Source organism: Lissotriton vulgaris, chromosome 6 (genome assembly GCF_964263255.1).
Source record: "Lissotriton vulgaris chromosome 6, aLisVul1.2, whole genome shotgun sequence".
Classification (NCBI taxonomy): Eukaryota; Metazoa; Chordata; class Amphibia; order Caudata; family Salamandridae; genus Lissotriton; species Lissotriton vulgaris.
Window position 1 is genome coordinate 412,803,792 of NC_141694.1, and position 25,555 is coordinate 412,829,346.

The 25,555-nt window shown below is 49.0% G+C and overlaps 1 protein-coding gene across 3 annotated transcripts in view; it reads right to left on the reverse strand.

Annotated features, from left to right (window-relative positions):
- GCM1 (GCM transcription factor 1) overlaps positions 1-17,805 on the reverse strand; it is a 269,706-nt gene extending 251,901 nt beyond the window's left edge. For 2 of the 3 annotated variants that reach the window (XM_086925210.1, XM_086925208.1), the window contains exon 1: positions 17,627-17,805. In XM_086925210.1, the coding sequence (XP_086781336.1) occupies positions 17,627-17,725 (99 nt within the window). In that variant the 5' untranslated portion in view covers positions 17,726-17,805. The remainder of the gene's footprint in view (positions 1-17,626) is intronic. The other variant, XM_086925209.1, reaches the window with a different exon arrangement.
- Between the last annotated feature and the right edge of the window lie 7,750 nt (positions 17,806-25,555).

Genomic DNA, 25,555 nt, shown 5'->3' on the forward strand with positions numbered 1-25,555 from the left:
AGACTGACAGAGAAATGAGACCCACTTGAAAAATTTCACAGGTTAAAAGACTATGTAAAAGCTACAAAGAGGGGTTAAGTCTCCTTGGTCAGAAATGGCTGATCATACTGTTAATGGAAGACCGAAAAGAAACTGTTTGAAAACATGCTGTAGAATATGCACATGTAGTAGAGTGATGGTACTCGTAGTATGGTTAGGACTGACAATAGCTATTCCTTACATAATGAGTAGAGATATGAAAAATAATACTAATGAGCCACAAACGATAGATACACCTAGAAAAATAGATACACAAGAGAAAGCACTTAGCATTAAACAACAAAAGGTAGACTTAGAAGCATCAGATGAGGAAGGACTACATTATACTGTAATCAAAAACAGAACTCATTTAAATGTATTTGCATACCTATTAGTATACTATATAGAAGCTATGGAAATAGAAGATTGCTATGTTTATTTGAAGTTACCTACTTTGGTAGCCGAAGGTGTGACTTACCATCATTTACCACTAACATATGGTATTTCATGTAGTATTTTAGATAGTTTATTCTATAAGAGAGGACCTTTGCAGTATTACTATTCTAATTCAGATGTGATATTGTCTGAACTTACTATACGTAGTAACCTGAATCCTGTACATACTAAAAGTGATGTAACACATTATATGGGTGAATACTTTCTAACTATAGTTACAATAGATATAGCTGAAGCACACAAGAATAATTTAACATGTTTATTACGTGAAAAAGAGAAAATATTTATGAATGTGGTTAAGAAACAAGAGAGAATTTCCAAAGAAAGGCAAATGATAAGAACCATAAAATTCCTAATTAGGCTGAAAATATAGGGTTCACCCCAAGTGGCAAGACTCATGCTGCTATGTTGCTGGATTTTGAAAAGAAAAGGAAACTCTGTCTCCATAGAGAAAGAACAAGTTATTATAACAATATATTCATTGGTTCCAGTGAATGTGAACACAATTATGAGGTAATTGGGGGTTGGGGTTTCAAAGATGGAACTGAACCTGTGTTTCCTGGAATTTATTTTATATGCGGAAACAAAGCTTATTACAAACTGCCAGATCATTGGTATGGGAGCTGTTATTTTGAAATAGTATTCCCAAAGATATATCATGTAAACAAAATCACTGGAAACAATATATAAACTAATGTATTAATACGTAGCAAACGAGCTAGTTTTGGAGACATAGTAGGTGATATATTTAGTGCATTGATACCTACAGTGGGAGTGGCTCTGAATATGCAAAGAATTTGCAAATTGTCAACAGTAGTGGATCGGTTATCAACTGATACTGCTGGAGGGTTTTTAATGGTCAATACCGAATTGGTTGCGATCAGATCAATGGTTTTACTAAATCAACTTGCTCTTGATACATTGTTAGCAAAAGAGGGCGGAGTCTGTAGAATGTTGAAAGCGCAACATTGTTGCACTTACATACCTGACAAAAGTGTTGAAATTAAAAGGTATGTAAGAAATATTACTAATTTGGAAAAAGAGCTTAAACCACTGGAGGTTGATAGTGCATGGAAGAGACTTACTGATGGTCTCTCCTCTATAGGTAGTTGGCTTTCTAACGTAGGAAAAAGTTTTGTAGGTAGAATACTGATGCCAATGGTGGGAATAGGCCTACTGATTTTAGGGATAATAATTTGTTGCAAATGTCGGAAGCACAAAAAGACATATACAGTAAATAAGAGAGGGAAAAAAGAAATATTGATGAACTTGAATTAGAAGAGTTGAATAGAAATATATACAAGAAAGTGAAAAACGTTCACACTAACAATGAAAAGAAACAAAATAGAAAGTTTGAAGAAATTGAGCTGGGTGAAATGTGAAAAGTTGGCATCTGTTTCATTAATTGGTGATGATATAAAATATCATCAAAGAGGCGATTGATGGAGCAAGGATTCGCACGTAATTCGACTTGCTTGTATTTAGTCCTCTCGACATAACCCTAATGTACTAATCAACATGTTTTGTCCGATTAATATTGCATTACATGACATCTAAGTGAAGCTTGCATATGTGCTTTGACTAACGATAATCCGCTTGCATTAATATGGCTGCTGCTACGCAGGATTTCTTACTGTGCATGCGTCTGTCACACTCATGTGACATGACGTACTTTCTGCATTGGAGGGAATCTTTTGCTTCTGCGCACTAGAACTAAGATGGCTGCCTGTGTCCTAAAGCATTCATGAAGCTTGCACTGCTGCTTCTGCTAAGCTGTTCGTTCTGCCTAATTTCTAACGCAATAGTTAAAATAAAGTAATGGGAATAGAGTAGAGATAAGTGGTATACAGTACATTCAGTTATTCTTTGTCCTAAAACAGTTTCTTTTCTATTTCTCATATGTATCGAACTTTGGGCCTGACATGTATTTCTGAACTCCATCTTTGGAGAAACTGCGACTGCGCAGAAAAGCTCAAGTCCATGAAGCACTGACCTTTGAAACTCGGCCAACTCCTGACCTGCTAGAAGATGTTCATGGAAACGTCAACTCCTGACCCCTGTGAAGGAAGCTGAACTAAAATATCGACTGCATTGTAATCATTATTGATACATTCACTGCCGGGTGGAATAAAAGTGCATGGGAAAATAAAATTGATGGGCTGAACGCAAACATTAATATTCATTCTAAAAGTTTAATTTTGATATGGTGTGATGACCTCTCCTCATCCTTTTGTCTAATCAAAATTGGGCATCCTTACACTTGCAACATTGGGGGTGGTACACTGAACTGGAAAAATAGTATAACTAGGGTAGGCGTAGCTAGTTAATTTGTCTGACTTGTCCGAATAGCTGACCTGTCACTGAACCAACACACTCAATAGGTTATCGGGAGCAGAGGTGCTGGCGGAGCCCTCTGTCAGAAGGTTCGAAACCCAGATTGGGGTTTGAGAACTGAAGTGCTGGCAAAGCACTTTGTCGGAGAGATCAATAACTCTTACCGGGTTCTGGCTGTTATCTGCAGAGAGGGAGTAACGCAGGCGTTGTAACTTTAACTGCGGGTGCAGGTCTTAGCCTATGGTGGTCCTGTCCTGATCCAATTTGGCTTTACCTGTCCTGATTCTGATCTGCACCTGCTTGCCTTTATGGTGCCTGCACTTTCAGGGTTCTATCCTTTAAACGGACTCGTGGCCAGGGTTAGTTCTTCACACCATTTTAGGTAAATATTTAATGTGGGTACGTCATTGTACTGTTTCCTTCTCTCTTCCCACCCTAATATCAAATGCGTAAAGATTGCTTTATAAAATCTCTGCATATTTTTATTCTAATCATTATTTTCCTGATTAGAAGATTTCTGATGTTTAATATCTGGATTAAGACTTTTAAGAAATTTAGATAAAGAGTTTAAACCTATCCCGAGTTTGTGGTTAATATATGAGTGCAAATTTTATTATTTTACCTATTATTCTAACTCCTTTGATCCCTTAGGACTTTAGGTACTGATGACGAAGATTGGTAAGTCAATGGTATAGGTCCTAAATGAAATTTATAAATCACTGATTAGAGTAAGTGCACAGGTTACCTGATTAAATCTCATCATATGTTGTTTTTGAGCCCAGGTGAGTATGGTAATCTGAGTTGGGTGACCTGAGCGCTCTATCAGAAGCCCTTGACTCTATCTACAGTATTACCACCTAGTGGCAATATCATATACGGAGCCCGCTTCCTACACTTATTAACATACCTCACTATGATCTTAAATGGAGAGGGTAGCAAGAAAATGGGTCAGTAGGTGCTAACGATTGTGTGTTTCTTTTTAGGTTTATTCAACAGGGGAGTGCCAACACCTTTTTCCATTCTAAAGGAAAAATCCCTGAGCCTAGCACCTGGTTGCAAATCGCTAAAAAGGTAGGGTGAGGGAATCCGTCAATTCCTTTCAAGTCCTGGAGGGTATAGGATCAAGATGAGAGCCTATGGAATTGTAGAATGTCATCATCCAAAAATAAGGCTGTCATCAGGCCAAAATCATCTAGGACTCCCTCAGACCTATAGTCGATGGCTGAGCAATATGTTCCTTTGCAAAGAAAATTATGAGATTAAATGTTGACTAATGTCCTAACTTTATTAACAAAACGATCTGATAAGTTACCACACGCATTTTGTGTGTGAATAATGGATTGAGTAGTACGCCTTGGATTGATCATATTTCGTGAAATGTCAAATACAAAACACAGCCATTCATATTGACTTAGGCATCTATTTCAAAACAAGCAATACGACATTTGGGTAAAAGCCTTATTTCATCGTTTTGAACAGCTTACCTAGCAAGGACTTAAAAACTCTATGGATCCCTTCCCTCCTAGGACACACTGAAAGATCAGCCACAGAAGCACTAAAAATACTGACAACCCTCCTGGGGTCATGAATCCCCTGTCCCAGGAGACTTAAGATGGCAAATTTTTAGAAACATGTGCAGTGATAGTGGACCCACTGCTACAACTGGGTGGCCCCGAAAACACAAAGAACACTCTTGGTGTCGCCCCTGCCCTGTTGGTGTACCACTAAATACAATATGCAATTTTTTAACCCTTGCAGGTGTTTCTGGGGTGCTCTGGTTCTCCTTTAGATGTGACTGTGGGTTGTGTCTTTTTCTTTTGTTCCTTTTTCTCTTGTATTTGTAAATGATTTGATGCACCTCCTTCTACGTCCGCGGATGTCACTGTGCCTCTTTGTGGCACCAAGTGAGGAAGAACAGTGACAGCTTGGTATCTTACTCATGCCGTCTGTGTTGGCACATCTGCCTTGCCCAACACTATTTTCTGGTGCTGGGCAGAGCTGGCACCTCCTCTCCTTTCTGCATTCCACTTCCCCAAGACATAGGCACAGGGAGCAGAAAGAGAATGTAATGGTGCTTCTCACAACTGGGGGTACCTGAGCTTCACGGGCCGGATACTCACAGGCCCAGGAGCTTCTTTTTATGTGTGCAGTGGTTCTTTGGCACGGTGCTCACCTTTCCACTCTTGGGCTGTACACCCAATTAGGAGAGCCCCAGAGACAATAAGCATAGCTGGCTCTCTTCTAAGAGTAAGGACTAAGGAAGAAGCTCTGCTCAGCCAGAGCCTAAACTCAGCAATGTGCTGTGAGGATGTCTGTCGTTCTGAGACTACCATGACCAGGAGCCTGCAACTGCTGCCCAATGGACCTCATGCATCTCTAGTGTAGAGTGCTCTAGAAGACAACATAGAGCCTGATGTACTAACATATTTTGCAGTCGGAAACACTGCTATTCGCAAAACATGTGCATTGTTAACCACAGAATAGGCCTTCACTATGTACTGATCACATTTTAGGAGTCAGTAAACTTTTACCAACTTCTAAAACGGAATTGCAAATGGATACTGATTTGCAATTTGGAAGGAGTGTGTTGAAGGGTTCTCTTCCAAATTTCAAATCATTCTGAGATGTATCAATGTTTTGCACCAGTAATTCTGAGTTGGGATGCTAATTCATTCGCAGAAGGGAAGAGGACCCAACCAAAAATGAATTATTTTTTTTAACGCAGCCCTGTTCCTTTAAAACAAGCTTAATTAAAAAGAATAATTTATTTAAAGGCAATCACAGACATGGTGGTTTGTTGACCCTAGTAAGCCACCAACGCAGTGAGTTGCAAATTGTGACCTGCCTAATGAATATACATTAGGCATGGCAAACAGCAACTCGCTAGGATTCCTTATTTTGCAAACTGACCTATTGATGCATAGGTCGGTGCTCAAAATCAAAATAAATTCACAATAAATCAGTGAAAAATGTGTGTACACTTTTTGCGAAGAATTTTCTTGCATCAGGCTTATACTTCTCTGATGTTGGCCTTGTGAGAAATGGAGTCTATAAGGTGCTGATGACTTTGAAAGTCCCTTGTGCTTACACCTTGCATGTGCCAGACAACTGCTTCTCCTTGTGTTGCAGATGACTCTGTGAACTTTGCGTTCTTGCACACTGAATTTGCTGCACAACTGCTTCGCTGTGTGTCCTCAGTGATTTTGTGAGTTCCATGAGCCCGCACCCTGTATCTACCACACAACTGTTTCCCTGTATGGTGCAGATGACTCTGTGAGTATTAGGTACCTGCACCCTACGTTTGCTGCACAACTGTTTCTCCCTGTAGTCTCAATAACTCTATGGTGCTAAGTTCCTGCACTAAGCATTTGAAACAGGCTGCTGTTGAGCACCCAGTGGGGCCCATGTGCCTGCATATTGTACCGTCTTTTACGTTTATTCAAATGGCCTGAGGACCTGCAAGGCCATGTGCCTGCACCGTACTTCACTGGTCCTACCTTTCGCCTCTTATGAGTAGCCGCCCAAGGCCTCGTTCTGTTCATTGCTGCCTGCAGCTGCTGCCCTCTGAATTCCACTGCACCCTGAGATGGTCACTTCTTTCCCAAAACAGCAGATAACCCAAAACTGTGACTGCGTGGTCCCTTTGTCTACCATTATAGCTAAACAGATAGAATCAGCAGAACATAAGACCGGAAATAGAATTATGTCGTAGAAAACGCAGGTTGTTGTGCTTGGCTTTGAGAAGCCTCATGTCAGACTCACCTTGAGAGGCCACAGTGCAGGCAGGGGCTAGTAGCCCCTGCCTTGGGGTCTGTGGTCATTTCTTTTTCCTGCCCTGGGCCTGTCCTGCTGTGGCTCTACACCTGGGGCAAGTGTAACCGTTTTAGCACTTGACTCTCAGTAATAGTGATGGCTCCTCAGGGGGGGTTGTGAGTGGTTACTTGGACAATGGGGCTTTGCGGGGGGTGGCCGACCGGAGGGAGGCTCGCCCCCCGGGGAATTTGGGGCCCCGGGAGGAAGGGTGGGGGGAAGGATTTAGACGGGGACAGGAAGGGACTTTGGGCTGGTTGGGCTAGCTGGTGGGATTTGGGCTCTTTTTGGGCTTGGGCCGATAAGAGCGGCCATTTTGGGTCACTGTGCACCATTTCGTGGGACAGTGACCCAGCAGCCGGGGGGCATTAGTGATCGTTGTGGTATTTTTAGTTGAGGGCATTTAGCAGTGTCTGGGCTGGTGGCGTTGGGTTTTCATAAGGATATTGCGGAGTGCGGCGTGAGTTGCTGGACTGGTTGAGCAAGGTCGGGTGGGAGAGCGGAGATTTGTGAGGCGGCAGTGCGGCGCGAGAGAGAGACGCTACCTGGTCATGGCGGCGGAAGCGATGGCGGATCCCAGGGTGCGCGAGGTCCTTCGCCTCTTGGGCGAAGCTGGAAGGACGGATCTGTTGAGGGGCGATGTGAGGGTAAGGCCACAGCGGCGTGCTGCGGATGGCGCCGCGGCGGCGGTAGCAGCTCGTGAACCGCCGCGTTCTAGGGTGAGCAGGGAGGAGGGGGCGGGGGCGAGGGGAGGAGCGGGCGTGGAAGTGTGGGGTGCGGTGGCGGCCGGCAGGCGGCTGGGGCGCCGAGGAAGGGTGGTGAGTCCAGGGCGAGGCGCGGCGGCCGGAGGAAGGCGCCGCTTCAGTTCGTGGAAGGTGCAGGGGGGTTGGGGGGGCGGGTGGAGTTGGGGAGGAGAGCAGGGGGCCGGGGGAAGGTACAGCGAAGGGGAGGGGGCAGAAGGAGGACAAGAGGGTTGGGGGGGCTTCAGAACAAGAGAAGGAGTGCCAGGCTGGGGGGGGAGGTGGGGGTGACGGGGGACGCGTACAAGGAGAGCAGGAAGGGGGGGCAGGGGGGGGAGCGGATGCCGCGGGAGCACCTGTAGGCGAGGAGGCAGGGAGTGGTGGGGGGAGGATGGGGGCAGCCCGGGGCGCAGAGGGGGAGGGGAAAGCTGGGGGGCTAGGGGAAGTAGCGGGGGGTTCGCCACTGGTGATTGAGGAGTCAGAGGAGAGTGAGGGGGCAGGGGGAGAGGTTGAGAGCGGGCTGGACTGGGGGTCGTCTGCAGAGGAGGACATGGTGGAGCCGAGTAGGCCGGTATCGCCGCGGGGTGGGAGGGGGGGTGGAGCGGGGAGGGGGGCTGGCGGGGTTGGGTGGGAGGCGGGGCAGGGGAGAGGAGGTCCCAAGGGGTCTCGGGGGTCTCGGGGTTTTGGGGGAGGGGAAGGGGGAGGGGCGGTTCGGAGAGGGGGGCCATGGGGAGGAGGGGGATCGGGGGGTAGCGAGGCATGGGGGTGCGGGGTTTGCGGGGGTGCCAAGGTAGGCGTGTGGGATGGCCAAGGAGTTGCGGGGGCTGAGGGTGGGGAGAAGGGGGGTGGGGGGCGTCCGGCGCGGCGGGGAGGGCATTCGGCGGCATGGGGGAGAGGTGCGGCGGGAATGTGGGGTGGTGACGGGGTGGTTTTGCCTCGGCATGCTGGACTTCCCCGCTTTTTTCTTGGCAGGAGCAGTTGGCGAGGGGCTCGGGTGAGTAGCTTGTGGCTCCAACCCGCCGAGAGGATGGGCCGGCTCTGCCTAGTACGGGCGGTCGCGCTCCAACGAGGGACCATATGCGTGCTGACAGCGGATGGCAGGGACATAGGTCTCCAACGCCCCCCTCCCGATGGGTCGATCCGGCCGCCGGGGGATGGGGATGGAGCGGAAATTTGGCAGGATACTCTGACTACCAGACGGAGGATAGGAGAAGGGGGAGTGTGGATTTAGGGACACTGATGACGGAGTGCAGGGACAGGGCAGGTTTGAGTAGGATGCAGGCTGGAGAGGTACTGGTGGTGGGAGGTGGAGAGATAGAGTCGGAGGAGGAGGGGGAGCTTCGGGAGGGGGAGGGGGAGGCGTGTAATGTTGTTGGCAGTGTTTTATAGGTACGCCCCCGGCAGACGGTGGCCCGAGTGACGGCCCCCCCAGCGGACCTGGTTAGGCGGCGGGATCCGGTGAGGACGGCAGCCTTGACGCCAGATAAGACAGGTGCAAGAGTGGGGAGTGGCTTGGGCGGGCCTCATGGAGGCCAGGCGGCTGGTGGAGTGGATGGCGGATGCCAAGTGTCAGTGGGGACGGATGCTGGGGGAGGGGAGGAGGCGAGATTGGTGAAGGGCAGGTACGTGATGGATGCCGGGGTGGGTACGGAGGCGGCGGGTGGCGCGGCATCGGTGAGTATGGGGACGGGTGAGGCGGCGAAATCCGGCGGGTCGGCGGCGTCCAGCGCCGGGGCGAAGGAGAGCTGTGAGGTGCCGGTCAGGAAGCTGCCGTACATGGGGGTGGCGAAGCCACTGGGGGCGCATTTTCACTGGGGACTAGGGAGAAGATTTGGAAGGGGGAGTATGTGGAGATTTTGAAGTTGCTCCACAGGGAGTTGATGGCCAAAGAGGAGTCGAAGGAAGAGGAGCAGGAATTGGCTAGGCGACCTAAGGTGCTGGTTACCATTGAGAACTGGTCGGCGGCTTTTCTGATATATGCCAGTGTGCACTGTGAGAAGTACCCCGACAGGGCGGTCGCGCTGTTCAAGTACATGGACGTGGTGCGGCGGGCGCAAGTGACCTACAGAGGTAATGCTTGGTTGCATTACGACGAAGAGTTTCGGGCGCGCATGGCGTCGGATCCGGAGGCAAAGTGGGGGGAGTTGGATGCGGATCTGCACCAACAGACGATGAGTGGGACAAAATTTGGCCGCACCATCTACACGGCCAGTGGGTTGCCGCTGGCGCCGCCCCCCTTTTCGTCCCGCCCCACCCGTGGGGGGGTGGGGGCGGGGGGAGCCAGGAGCAGCCACAGCGTCGGGGCCTGCTGGGACTTCAACAGAGGTTCCTGTCTCCGGCAGGTGTGCCGTTTCCGGCACGAATGCTCCGCGTGCGGGAGGCGCCACCCGGAGGCGCGTTGTTGGGGGCTTGGGGGAGGCCCCGCACAGGGCCAGTATCTGGCTCCCGTGCCCAGCAGGGGGAGGGGAGGAGGCAGGGGGGGCGAGTACCCTGGGAAAAGGCTCGTACACCGGTTAGGCTGGACCGACTGGAACCTTTTTTGGAGGCTTATCCGCGGGCGGACGATGCGGCCGTGCTGCGTCGGGGTTTCAGGGAGGGTCTCCGGTTGGGATACGAGGGTCCGCGGATCGCTCGATGGACAGAGAACCTGAAGTCCGTGAAAGCACACAAGGATATCGTCCGGGAGAAGCTCTTTAAGGAAGTGAAGGAAGGGAGGATGGTGGGGCTTTTTGAGGAGGCGCCATTGCCGGGGATGATCATTTCACCAATTGGAGTGGTCCCGAAAAAAGAGACGGGTCAATTTCGGCTGATTCAGCATCTCTCATGGCCGGAGGGCGCGTTGGTGAAGACTTTATCTCAGCGGAGTTGGCATCAGTGTCGTACTCGTCCGTGGACGTCGTGAGGAGGTTGGTGACGACGGCAGATCGGGGGGCGCTCATGGCGAAATGCGATGTAAAATCTGCGTTTCGGTTGCTGCCGGTTCATCCGGCGGATCATCAGTTGCTGGGGATTCAGCTGGACGGGCTCATTTTTGTCGATAGAGCGCTTCCTATGGGGTGCTCCGTGTCGTGTGCCTTGTTTGAGAGATTCAGCTCCTTCTTGCAGTGGGTTTTTTCCTGGCGCACAGGCTCTGAGGCGATAATGCATTACCTGGACAAATTCTTCCTGGTGGGTCGGCCCGGTTCGACGGACTGCCAGCAGCGACTGGACAGTTTTACGGACCTGATGGGTTACCTGGGGGGTTCCTTTGGCGCCAGAGAAGACGCAAGGGCCCAGCACGGTGCTGTCGTTCCTCGGGATAGAGCTCGACTCAGCGGCCATGGAAGCACGCCTACCGGAGGAAAAGCGGGCGGCAATGGTGGACTTGGTGAAGGGCATGTTGGTCAGGCGAAAGGTGATGGTGCGAGAGGTGCAGGTGTTGCTGGGGCATTTGAGCTTCGCGTGGTGCGGGCGGGCGGACCTTTTGTCGGTGGCTGGGGTTGGCCTTGTCCGGGTTGACGCTGCCCCATCATCATGTGCGCCTATCGGCGGGCTCGAGAGAGGATCTGAGCATGTGGCTGTCTTTTTTGGAGCGTTTTAATGGTGTGCCCATGGCGCCCCCGGAAGACTGGAAGTGGGACGTGACGATGCCATCGGACGCGGCGGGAGTCGGAGGTTTTGGACTCTACTGGGCAGGCAGGTGGTGCGCAGAGCAATGGCCGGAGCAGTGGCAGGCGGGGGGTAGGAGCATTGCATTCTTGGATCTGTTCCCGTTGGTGGTGGCTGTGACAGTGTGGGCGCAGGAGTTGGCGCACAAGCGTGTGTTGTTCAAGGTGGACAATATGTCGGTGGTGCAGGTCGTGACCCGGCAGTCCGCGAGGGAGCCCCAAGTGCTGGTTGATGCGCATGTTCGTCTTGAGGTGTTTGGAACACGATATTTTGTTCCAGGCTCAACATGTGCCAGGAGTGGACAATGACATTGCTGATGCTTTGTCTCGTTCACAGTGGCGGAGATTCCATGGGCTAGCCACAGAGGCAGCGGTGGACAAGACAGAGGTGCCGGAGGACCTGTGGTTGGTGGGAGAGCGGGGGTCATTCAGTTGGTGAGGTCATCCCTGGCAGCGTCCATGTGGAAGAGTTATGAGCAGGCCTGGCTGGAGTTTCTGCGGTTTGGAGCAGTAAGGCAGCGGGCAAGTGGCGTCGGGAGGAGCAAGTGGTGTATAGGCATTTATATATAGCGCACTACTTACCCGTAGGGTCCCAAGGCGCTTCGACCGCTGCGAAACCCTTCCTGGCTTCCCTGAGAGATGGTCCCTTAATGGGTATGCTGGGGTTAATGGACAAAGGACTGGCGAGAGTGACGATCGCGGGAAAACTGGCAGGGTTGGCTTTCATGGGCAAACTCTGGTGGGGTTATGTCCCCTCGGCGGGAGAATTGGGGGGCGTCTTCTGGAAGGTTGAGAGAGGGAGAAAGGTGCTCGGGCGTGGAGGAGACGGACGATTACGGAGGCGATGCTGGAAGGTCTGGTGGGCCGTTTACCGGTAGTGTGCAGGGATCAGGCGGAGACGGTGCTGTTTTCCACATTGATGTCATGGATGTTTTTTGGAGCCTTTCGGGTGTCGGAGTTGGTGGGTTTGAAAGGACATCCGGGTTTGACGTGGGGGGAGGTGGAGTTACGTGGCCGGGAGGTAGCGGTGCGGCTTCGACGGTCCAAGACTGATCAGCGTGGGAGGGGTACTTGGGTGTTGTTGGGTCCTGGGGGAACGGAGGCGGTGTGTCCGGCGGAGTGGGGGAGAAGGCTGGCGACGAAGGGGTGCAGGATGGTGCGGAGGTCTTTGGCAGGAGAGGGGTGGGACGGGTGACAGCTGCGCAGTTGCTGTGGGTCCTGCGGCACGCCCTGCGGTCTATGGGTGAGGACCCGAAGGAATTCGGAACGCATTCCTTCCGCATCGGGGCGGCGACGGAGGCGGCGCGGAAGGGTTGGGGGAAGGAAGAGATTAAAAAGCTGGGGCGCTGGAAGTCAGACTGCTATAAGACATATGTCAGGATGCGAGGGGTAGTGGTGGAGTAGATTTGAAGTTTGGGGATCGCTGCTCACATATGTCTCTTTGCAGGTGCAGTGGCGGGGCCTACGGCGGCAGCAATGCCCATATACGTGGTGGGCCATTCTTTTGTAAAGAGAGCGGAGAGGGCCGAGTGGGAGAAATGCCGGAACCTCAATCTGGAATTGGATGAGCAGTTGTTTAGGTGTCATTGGAGGGGAAAAGGGGGCATGCGTTGGCACGAGTTGGTGCCGGTTTTGAACAATGTTGTGCGGGGGGGGGTCTGTCCGGATGTGGTAGTCATCCACCTGGGTGAAAACGATTTAGTGCAGTGTAAGGGACTGGCACTGGTGAAACAAATGAGGAGGGATTTGCTGGAGATCAAGAGGCAGTGGGCGGGTTGTATTGTCATCTGGTCAGAATTCATACCCAGGAGGTGTTGGAGGGAGGCGGAGAGACCAGGAGCTATTGACAGGACTCGGAGAAAGATTAACAGGGAGATGCGGGCCTTTTGTGAGAAGGAAGGAGTGGGTAGAATGGAGCACCCGGAGCTGAAGTATGGGGCGGTCTACTTTTTCATGGAGGATGGAGTACATTTGTCAAGATATGGGATGGAGTTATATATTGTGCAGCTGAAGGAGGCGGTAGACCGGGCAATAGGGGTGCACAGGTATCCAAAGGTGCAGGGGTCCTAGGGGGGGGGGTCGAAAGCCATATGGGGCTTTCGAGTGGCGCTTTTTACTTTTTAAACGGGGGGTAGGATAGGGGGAATCAGTTTTACTGGCTGAGGGGGAGGGAGTGTACATATGGCAGAAATGTAATGCTTGTAAAATGTGCACACAAATTGTGCTGCTGCAGATTATTTACTTTTTCCTTTAAAATTTGATCTTACTATCAAACCGCAATTACAGCAACAGCAATACCGACCACACATACGGATATGGGGTTTCTTTCTTTCTCTCCTTTTTTCCATTACAGGTATTTATGACCTAAACTACAAAATACTACCACTAGATACCGCTTCATGTGTATGCGATATTTTCTCTGAGAACCCAGCTTACGCTACCACAACTTACTGCGATATGTTACGTCATGCTCCAAATGTGTTTGTTTACAAGTACTGTGTACCTTAGAGAGGAGTATATATTTTCCTTTTTCCTATTGCAGATACCGGCTGCTCCAGATGAATAGATAATAGGAACCAAACTTACCGAATTAGTGTGTCTCTATTGACACCGACTCTTTTAGAGAGAACTGCATCACATTTTTTCTCCCTCTGCAGATTCCTGCTACCCGGGCCGTACATAATGTTCCACTTATTTCTAGACTGAGCTTCCTTTCCAGTTTGTTTTTCTTCGCTCATTAGTTATGTTCATCAGGCAAACTGTATAAATTGACAAACCACTTTTTTCTTTATGTTCACACTACTAAATTTTCTAAATTATCCTGGGACATTCACCCCCCCCCCCCCCCCCCACCCCACCTCTCTTTCCACTCAGGTGTCACCACAATCCTGTGCATTGTATTTGATCCTCATGAAATGTGACCACATCCCGGCTAGGTCACTAACTGCTACTGTATCCAATTTGTCTTATCAATTTGTATTTCCTCCCTCCCAAACATCATACGGATCTACACATTGTATCCCCCTATTTGCTATATAAATAATATAAGCAAGCTTTGTCACATAATCACTAAGGGATTTGGTCCGCTATACTCACTCACATTATGTCACTATTATGTTTTTACTCACCTCACATTTCGGTTCCCACACACATGCACTTTCCCTCCTTGACCACTGGCCTTTTATCTTTTTTCCCTCCCCTCTTACCTCCCATCAGGTGTTCTGTCTTATTTACACGTCAATACTCACCTCCCCTTTTTTTTATGTCACCCCCAGCCCTGAAGAGTCACGGGTTAACTCCCTGCTTGACGAAACACGTGTTGGCTGGTTTCATGTTCTCAATATATGCATTCCAATAAAACGACACAAAAAGAACACATCTGTGTGACTCCATCCTTATCATTTGTTGGTGATCATCTATATCACACTGACTTGTTGTGTGCATCGGATTTTGCTTACAATTAACTACAGGGAAGGATCTTCTCCATCCCTGCTTTTCAGAGTTTAGGGTTCTCTCTGATCCAGTTGCACCAACCACAAGCTAACATTTCTCTTGACCCAACCACTACTTGTTGTGCGCTAACACATTTAGGAACACTCACAAACCCCTCTCAGAACCTCAACACTTTCAAATATCACCAGCCGCCACTGAAAATAACCTCACCTTCATGTTTATTTATTTATTATTACATTTCTTAAGCGCACAGCTACCCGTAGGTTTCCCGGCGCTGGGAGTAATAGCAGTATGCAAAATGTGGGAGAGTCCAGTCGGCAGTTTTACAGATCGAAAAGCCAGGTCTTAATTCCCTTGCGGAAGGTAAGGAAGCACTTTTCAGAGCGCAGAGGGGGGGGTAGAGAGTTCCAAAGAGAGGGAGCCAGGAAGGAAAAGGAGCGCCCTCCCATTTTTGCTCTCTTGATGCGCGGAATCCGGAACTTGTTCTGGGTAGAGGACCTAAGCGTACGTGGTGGGAGATAGTGCTGAACCAGAACAGATAAGTAGCGAGGAGCTTTTCCGGACATTATTTTATGCATGAAGCATAGTGCCTTAAATTTGACCCTGCTCTCGATCTTCAGTCAGATCTTGAGTACATGACCAGGTATACAGCTTCCAAAATGGAATCCACAGATCTAAGTCAACCTGGTTCGCTCAAACACTTATGTACGACACACAATTTCACTAGCATACAAGCACATGTTCAAGCGCACAAGATGTTAGTGCTAGGACTCTGGGTTCCATGTCAGAAGTGGAACTTGGGGTGATTGAACCAGTAGGCTTTCACTCACACAACACAGGTATAAAGCCACATCACATTATAATAATTACAAAGCACAGTATTCTGCCACCACTAAGCTGCAGGTGTGAAACTTGTGACAGGGACAGTAGTCCCGGTGTCACTTGGTGCACCTCTTGTGGGTCAAGGGAGGGACTAGGCCATCACTGTGTTTACTGGATTAGTGTAAGACTGGGGCCAAAACCCAAAAAACAGCATAATAGCAGATACTTGCAGTTCCAGCAAGAGGTGCAGGGGACACAAAAGTGTACAAACGTGCATCTTACAGGGGTGGTAAAAGATAACCACTAATAATTGAGCATATACCCTAAAGATAACCACTGATAATTAAGTACCCACAAAGAATCTACTCAAGATACTATTTCAAAAGAAGAATTAATGCTACAACCACTTCTCAAAATAACTAAACATCGGAGCTCATTACGATGCTAGTCAGACTATCATCTGACCGAAATCGCAGCGGGGGTGGAACCGCCCTACCAGCAGTTGCTCCCCCCCCCCCATTACAATGTGCAAGGTGGTCAGAAATATACCTTTTTCAATTGCAGCTTGTTCTACAGCCTGGAAAGGGGCCGCAGCACAAGCTGCATTGAAAAAGGCATATTTTTAAACATCCATGCACTGTGTGCAAGTCACCACGTGGTGCCTGGCACACAATGCTTGGATGTTTGCGGTGCAGACATCATAATCGTAGGGATTACGGTCCCACTGCTGCCCCGTCTGAAAAGCTGCCCACAATGCCTCCGACCGCCGGATCATAATCCCGAGGTCGGACCGCTTCTGTGGCGGGCCACTGACATCGGAATAAGGCCCTATAGTTCCTTAATGACAACAAAAGTCTTCTATATTTACCAAAATATTATTCCCTCGTGGTCATTATATTAATTGTGAGTGATACCTCTGCTGCCTGATCTAGACGCTTTACTCGCCCTGACTATTCAATTTTGCGCCCCTGAAAGCGAATGTCTAACAAGCTCGTGCACGAGACGTGCACTTCCCAAAATCCGCTGGAGAGCCCTAAAAAGAGTTACTTCCCGTCACGAGTACTTTGCAGTAATAGCTGGTGTTTGCATTTTCAGGGACAGCTGCAAAACATGTTTCAAGGATCACCTGGGGCTACAATGCATAGCCCCATACGAAGCAGTAGCAGTACATAAAACAGCATACAGCTAGAGCTAATAAAAAAATATTTAGATATCGTCATCCACATAAATATATCTCATTAAAAAAAGTACAAAAAACATATGCTTTTCTAAAACTCATTGCTTCCAATAAACATAATAAAACAACCTCAAAATACATAGTCTATTCAGCATCTTCTTATACTTTCTTAACTATATCTAGACCTTCAATAATACAATTAAGGCTTTTTTCTTATTATTGTGAAAAAAGGGAAACTGTTAAAGATATCGTTTAAAATAGAAGTGAAAAAAACGTGCCCTGAAATGCTACTGTAACTGGCTACATTCTGAAATTATTAAGAAGTGTTTTTCCTTACCTCAATAGCAACAATAAAATGAGCAAGTTCATTGGGTGCCTTTATAGAACATTACCACTTAAGAAAAGCTGAGCCGCACCTTAGACGACTTATTCGATTTGAGAATCCGCCCAAATCGAAATAGTGAAAGACGTCTTGGCGATTCAAGCTTCTGTCGCTGCCTAGTTTTAAGAACAAATAGGGCTCAGCAGGGCCGAATGCCTTAAGGCGCTCAGGAGCCACTGACCTCATGTTATGTATGTGTCACTTTAAATTGAAAACTCAATGAGCGAAGTCACTGCGCAAGTCTCTGACTGCTACTCTCACTGCTGGAGGCAAGCACACTGCCTTTCAAATGCGTCCAAGAGAACTGAAACCTTCCCAGCCAGCCAGGAGTCTCAGGTAACAATAGGGAACCACGAAGACAGTGGCCGGCAGTGTCTCGCAGAACAACCGCCATATTGTCTAATAACCCTGCGCAATCCAGACATCAGAGTCAGCCCCTTGTTGGGCGTGCTCTTTAAAAGACAGGTTTTCATTGAATGTGACACCTAGATAACTAGTATGATGCCATTCCCCCCGACTTCACATTATCTACCGGCCAACCAAACTTACATTTTGCCACATAATTGTATCACCTACGTTTTAATAATATTAATATCAGCTTTTATCATTACAAGATTGAAAAGGAGTATGCAGCTGCTTTTGTAACGTTATTGGGGTACAACCCAGCACCACAAATTTATCGGAGTAGAGAAGACTGCAGACTTGTTTGCCATTATAACCTCCGCTGCTGACACACAACAATGGCCGACAGACTCTCTTTTACCCGCCTAATGTGTGGGCGACATACCTGGGGTAGTTTGATGTCATTGATGTCCCAGGTTCTCCCTCCATTTTGAGCATCGCCTTCCTTAGGTTCTGCAGAAGCCTCGTTGGCTGCTCTAAGCATGTTGGAAGCCCACGGCTGGCCCAGTCCGTTCTCTGGGGGAATAGGGGAGCTCAGAGCGCAGGCCCCCGTGCAGTCTCTACGAGGAAGTACTTTCCTGAAAGTGACAAATGGACTGACAGTTAAGGCTAAAAGTAGGCCTGTTTCGCCAGAAAAACCTGTTCAGTGTATTGTTTGGACATTTTGCTGACGACTGTTTGTAATGGAAAAAACATTTCAGATGAGCAAGATGAATTTTGAAGTTGTAACGAGGAAAATGTCAAACTATATTATGTTTAACTATTTCTGGTCCTTAATTAGTGTGGCATGGACTAGCTGGGCCCAGGCCCAGGGCGCCAATTGTTGCGGGATGAAGCTGTGTGTATTAAGGTTATGCCAACAGCAGCGCCCTTCTTATCTTGCTCCAGCCTTGTCCAGTCCCTGCCAGTTCGTTTTTGTTTGATTTGAGTGGTTTTAATCCTTCATTATAATACGGCGGGTGATGTGTTGAACACCCCTTTAGCCCCATTCCCTGCTGACTGACACACGTCAACAATACCATCATCAGTGTGAGGCAGCCAAGCTACGGGAGATTTAGGTGAGCTGGGGGAGGTGGTGGATGTTTGTGTGTTCAGGAGCAAGTCCCTGCTCATCCAGGTACTGACCAGTGAACACAAAAGGGACCCCCTGCTGCCTCATTTAATTCACTATTATCAGCAAGGGCGCCATATTTCTCTCCGCCCACGCCCAGGACGTTATTTTAGAAAAGACAAACTCTGACTATACCATTTGTTAAAAAAAAATGTTTACAGTGATAGGAATTCGACTCCCAACTTCCATCACGGAAGTCTTTGCACATGGAAAAAGATGTCACATTTATTGCGGTAATATACTCCTCAAGTATCTTGAATACATTAGATAATTCCTTTCTGTCCGCAGCGTCTGTGCCTCCCACCGCAGTTACTTGCACATTTATGCATTGGTTGATTTGTTAGCCATTGCCAGGCACGTAGCACCAGTTACTTTAGGCAATTGAAGCCATATAGTCTTCTTTTCAATCCACCATTGGTAACTGGTAACTAGCAACCACCAGATTGTCAAACTGAAAGTTGCAATTACAGGGCTCTCATCTTGTTAGTCAACATTTTTTTAACTATGCTTAGATTTACTAAGAAACTACTGAGATGTCATGAGCTTTCCAACAATTATGGAATATATCTCGTAGAGTGCTCTTGGGCACAAAAATAACTGCCCGACAAAAAATATTGATATTCGGCGTGCTTTTATGGTAATTCGAATGGGTGTAAACAGAGACACACTTAATACGCCGGCTCTGTCATGTATGAATGCCATTCAGTGCATTTGTGCTGCTCTGAGGGCCCTGCTCACCTTCATCACAGACAGAGCAGAGGAACCTTGTAAGGGGCAAAGGGTGTTGGGAGTGCATTGCTGCAGCAGGTTAGATGTATGCCTGGTGTTTGGGAATTAGCAGATTTTCCCCCTCACTACTGTGTGGTGATTTTTTAGTAAGTGTCTTTTAACCCTTTGCCTGCTGATGACGGAACCGCTCCGTCATCAGCTGCGGTGGCGCTGTGCTGATGACGGAGCGGTTCCGTCATGGCCCGCTCGGAGCGCCTGCGTGGCGCGAATTCCGCGCCTGCGCTGAGCGTTCCATTGAGCGGGGCGGGCCATGATGGAACCGCTCCGTCATAAGCACAGCGCCACCGATGCTGGTGACGGAGCGGTTCTGTCACCAGCATGCGGCCGCCGTGCGGCCGCCTCGCCCCCTTAGCACTGCGGCGGAATAGCCGCCGCAGTGAAGGGGTTAAAAGTGCCACCGGAGGCTTTTGCTGGCCTACAGCTTGCGTCCACGAGCTCGTGCACGTGCACTGCTGCCATCTGTGTTTTTATTGCTGTAATCAGGCATCTCTGCTTGCACTACCCACTTCCCTTACCCCTCCCTCTTGGTCAGCTTCATTTGTGTCTTCTACCTGTGAATCATGCTACTCTGCTTGCACTCTCCCCCCTTCTCCCCCTCCTCTTCCTCAGTTTCATTTGTGTCTTCTATCACTTTGAATGCTCCTGCTTCCACCAGGCTCACACACCACTAGTCGTGAGTGCACGCTTCCACCAGGCACACACACCACCAGCCGTCAGTACACTCTTCCACCAGGCACACACACCACCAGCTGTCAGTGCACGCTTCCACCAATCATACACACCACCAGCCGTCAGTGCACGCTTCCATCAGGCACACACACCACCAACCGTCAGTGCACGCTTCCACCAGTCACACACACCACCAGCCGTCAGTGCACGCTTCCACCAGGTACACACACCACCAGCCGCCAGTGGACACTACCACCAGGCATACACACCACCAGCCGTCAGTTCACACTTCTCTCAGGCACATACACCACCAACCGTCAGTGCACGCTTCCACCAGGCACACACACCACCAGCCATCAGTGCACACTTCCACCTGGCACACACACCACCAGCCGTCAGTGCACGCTTCCACCAGGCACACACACCACCAGCCGTCAGGGCACGCTTTCACCAGGCAAACACACCACCAGCCTTCAGTGCACGCTTTCACCGGGCACACACATCACCAGCCGTCAGTGCACGCTTTCACCGGGCACACACACCACCAGCCGTCAGTGCATGCTTCCACCAGGCACACACACCACCAGCCGTCAGTGCACATTTTCACCAGGCACACACACTACCAGCCATCACACACTACTAGCCGTCGAGACATGCTTCCATCAGGCACACACCACCAGCCATCAGTGCATGCTTACACCATGCACACACACCACCAGCCGTCGGTGCACACACACTACCAGCCGTCACACACTACCAGCCGTCGGTGTATGCTTCCACCAGGCACACACCACCAGCCGTCAGTGCACGCTTCCACCAGGCACACACACCACCAGCCATCAGTGCACGCTTCCACCAGGCACACACATCACCAGCTGTCAGTGCACGCTTCCACCAGGCATACACACCACCAGCCATCAGTGCACGCTTCCACCAGGCACATACACCACCAACCGTCAGTGCACGCTTCCACCAGGCACACACACAACCAGCCGTCAGTGCACACTTCCATGAGGCATACACACCACCAGCCATCAGTGCACGCTTCCACCAGGCACATACACCACCAGCCATCAGTGCACGCTTCCACTAGGCACACACGCCACCAGCCTTCAGTGCACGCTTCCACCAGGAACACACACCACCAGCCGTCGGTGCATGCTTCCACCAGGCACACACACAACCACCCGTCAGTGTACGCTTCCACCAGGCACACACACCACCAGCCATCAGTGCACGCTTCCACCAGGCAATTACACCACCAACCGTCAGTGCACGCTTCCACCAGGCACACACACCACCAGCCGTCAGTGCACACTTCCATGAGGCATACACACCACCAGCCATCAGTGCACGCTTCCACCAGGCACACACCACCAGCCGTCAGTGCACACTTCCACCAGGCACACACACCACCAGCCGTCAGTGCACGTTTCCACCTGGCACACACACCACCAGTCGTCAGTTCACGCTTCTACCAGGCACATACACCACCAACCATCAGTGCACACTTCCACCAGGCACACACACCACCAGCCGTCAGTTTATGTTTATGTTTATGTTTGGGTGATTTGTATAGCGCGCAAATACCATGGGGTGTCTCAGCGCTTATGGACTTAGAATTCAGACAGGGGAAACGCTAGAGGGTGGATTATTGGTTAAAAAGCAAGGTTTTTAATTGTTTTCTGAAGGTGATGTGTGTGGGACTGGTTTTGATGGGGTGAGGAAGAGAGTTCCAGAGTCTGGCCGTGGAGACTAGGAAGCTCCTGTCTCCCCAGAAGGATTTTTTGATACGTGGGACAGGGAGAAGGTAGGCTGTGGAGGAACAAAGGGGTCTGTTGGGTGTATATAGGGAAAAAGCTTTTATTAGAAACTGAGGTCCTGAATTATTGATGGCTTTGTAAGCGATGCAAAGTGCTTTGAATTTGGTCCGGCATCTGATAGGCAGCCAGTGAAGTTGACGTATGGCCGATGTAATGGATTTGAATTTGGGGATGCCGAGTAGAATTCTGGCTGCCGCGTTCTAAACTGACTGGAGCTTGTTAAGGACCTTTTCTTGGGCATTAAGCAGGAGGCCATTACAATAATCAGTTTTAGAGAAGATTAGGGTGGTGATAAGAGTTTTAAAAGCTGAGACTGGGAGGTATGGTAGTAATTTCTTAATTTTCATTAAGGTGTGGAAAGAGGAGGAAACAACGGAGTTTGCATGGTGATAGAACAAAAGTTTGTCGTCGAACAAGACCCCGAGGTTTCTGACCTTGGTGACGGGTACTGGCGGAGGGCCCATTTCATTGGGCCACCAGGTAGGGGACCACCCGGGGGTAAGGTTCCCGAAAATCATTACTTCGGTCTTATCCACATTTAATTTTAAACAGTTGCTCGTCATCCAGGAGCTGATGGCTAGCATACCCTCCTGGAATCTGGACTCAACCTCTATCCCGTCCTTATGTACTGTTAGCACCAGCTGGGTGTCATCAGCATAAGAGGTTAAACTCAACCCGTGGGATTTGATCACCCTCGCTAAGTCTGAAACGTATATGTTGAATAAGGTTGGATTTAGCGAGGATCCTTGGGGCACCCCGCACGGGAGAGTAAAGACAGGAGAGTAGAAGGAGCCTAGCTTTACTGTTTGGGTGCGGTTGGTGAGGAATGAGGCAAGAAGGTCCCTGGCTGAGTGGTTGATCCCTAAGGTTGAGACATGGTCAATCAGGGTGGCATGATCGACCGAGTCAAAGGCGGCTGATAGATCCAGAAGTATAAGGACCACCGCACCGCCTTGATCTAAAATCATCCTAATCTCGTCGGCGGCCTTTATCAGGGCCGTTTCGGTTCCATGACCCTGTCTGAATCCGAATTGAGTATCGTCCAGGAGGTGGTTTTGGTTGATAAATTCCGACAGCTGTTTATTCATTAGATTTTTAAAAATCTTGGCTGGGAACGGAAGGCAGGCGATGGGTATGTAGTTAATTGAGGCTGTAGGGTCGAGGGACGTTTTTTTCAGGAGGGGTTTGATGACTGCATTTTTCCAAACGGAGGGGTAGGAGCCTGTGAGGAACATGGAATTACAGATATTGGTGAGAGAAGGGGTTATGACATCCTGAATGAGTTTAAGGATGGAGGGCGGGCAAGGGTCAAGAGGGGATCCTGACCTGATAGAGGAGATTAATTGAGAAATCTGTTCGGGGGGGACCTGATGGAAGTTTGAGGAAGTAGTGGTGGTGGGGGTGATGGGGGGGGTCAGGGTTCGTAGAGTTGGTATAAGTGTGAGAAGTGAATACCGAGTATATAGTGGTGACCTTGTTTTTGAAAAAGTTGGCAAGAGAGTTACAGAGGTTTTGAGGGGCATCCGTGGAAGGGCAGGTGGAGGGATTGGAAAGAGTGTTGACTACCTGGAACAGCTTTTTAGAAGAGTTTTGAGCAGATTCAATTTGAGATAGATAGAAGGAGCTCTTCTGTGAAATAAGAAAGCGCTTGTATATGGCCAGGGTGTCCTTGTAAGTTTGTTTATCCTGTAGGTTGTAATGTCTGCGCCAGTGCCTTTCTAGGTTTCTGCAGTGTTGTCTCTGTAGTCTAAGGTCCTCCGTGAACCAAGGGGAGGAAGGTGCGCCAAAGGCAAGCCCATCTGTGCCCGTCCGGGGCCGGACGGGGCTAGGGGCCCAAAACTCTGCTCAAATCTCCGCAGATGCTCTGATACTGGTATGTTATTCCAAAGACCAGCTAATATGCCTCCGCCCTCCCATTCAGAGAGCCTGTAGCCATACTTTGAACGTAGATAGCTTACCCCTGATTTGTAAGACCTGCCGGTACAACCCAGTTATTAACACCACCGTAGAAAGTAAGACTGAGTTTTTGAACATGCTTCTGATTAACTGTCGTTCTCTCAGGAAGCACAAGTTGGATATTTATGGCCTCTTAGTGGAAAAACAACCAGATGCACTCTTCCTAACATAGACTTGGCTAGATGCTGAGTCCAATCCAGATATATTAGAAGCACTACCGCAAGATTATGGGGGTATCGCCAATATTCATAAACTGGCTCTGTCATGCACTTTAGAGACAGTGTCAATCAAAGAATGTGAGGCTGCTCTCTTCACTATAAAATACTGCCCTAATAGGGCCATTAATGGGTACCTGATCTATTGTCCGCCAGGTAGGACGTTGCCTTTCTTGGACAGCCTGATGGAAGTAATTGCCCACCCTGCACTACGGTATGATAAGTTAATGATTTTGGGCGACCTTAATTTTCATATTGATGATGAAAACGACAAGGAAGCTCTAAGTTTATTAGCATCCTTAAAAATGTTTAACCTTAACATTCAATCTCTGATTCCTACCCATAAAGCAGGCCATCTTTTGGACCCGATTTTTGCCAACTGGGAGGGGGTGGCGGTTCAACCCCCCAGTGAGGTATTATGGTCGGACCATTTTCTGGTGGAGTTTACCATCCGTGGGGAGTCTAAACGGCTGTTTAGTACTAAACTGATGATATGTAAACGTAGGCAATGGGGGAAAATTAAGCAGCACGAGTTAGAACTGGCTCTAAAAAGAGGCAGCCCTCCACTTAAAGATAGTTTAGACGAAGCCTGGTCAGACTATGAAAAATGGCTGTCAGGAGCTTTAGATGAAACTGCCCCGTGGACTACCAAGGCCCCAGCGAGGTGCTCAAAAACAGCTCAGTAGTTTAATGCCGACTTAAAAACATGTAAAACGGAATGCAAAAAGTTGGAACGCATTTGGCGCAGTAAATATGATGACTCGGCTAGACTCAATTATAAAAAGAGTATAAAGAGTTATCATAAACTGATTAGATCTACCAAACGTAATTTCTTAAAGAACAGAATTGAATTGGTGGAGAACTCTACTAAAGAACTCTTTGTTATTTACAAAGAGCTCACCTCATTGGAGAGAACTATAACTCCTGACCTGCACTCGACAGATATGTGTCTAGCTATTGCTGATTTTTTGTGTGCAGAAAGTGGACAATATCTCTAAAACCTTTCCAGAGGTACTGGAAGAACCCCCTAGAGATATCTCCACCAGCAGTGAGATGACTAACAACGGGTGTCTTAACCAGTTTACGGTGCCCAACACCACGGAGTTGCTGAATATCATTTTCAGCATCAAATCAGGCTCTCCTTGGGTTGTGGCTCGCCCCAACGTCCTTAGGAATCAAGGCGAGCTTCTGGCGACTCATATAGGCCACATGGCGAAACTGTCCTTTTTAACAAGCCACATACCTCAAGATTGGAAAATAGCGCAGGTCATCCCTTTAAAGAAAAAACCTCATTTGAGTGCCACGCAGTTGGATAACTATCGACCTATATCGCTGCTGCCCTTCTGCGTTAAGGTGGTAGAAAAGATAGTTAACAAGCAGCTCTCTGAATATTTGGATAGGGGACTACATCTGCATCCCTCGCAGTCAGGATTTAGAGCGCTCCACTCGACTGAATCAGCCCTCCTTTTTTCCACCGAGCTATTAAGGAGTAGAGTTGACGAGGGGAAGACAGCCGCGCTCCTTTTATTAGATCTGAGTGCGGCATTTGACACCGTCTCCCATCCCCTGTTACTTTCTCATCTTAGCGAGGTTGGTATTGAGGATCTGGCTCACGAGTGGATGCGTACATTCCTGGCGAATAGGCAATTCCAAGTTTACTGTGCACCTTTTAAATCTAAGGTGCGTTCGCTCAAACATGGGGTGCCTCAGGGCTCCATTTTGAGCCCGACTTTGTTTAACCTATGTATGGC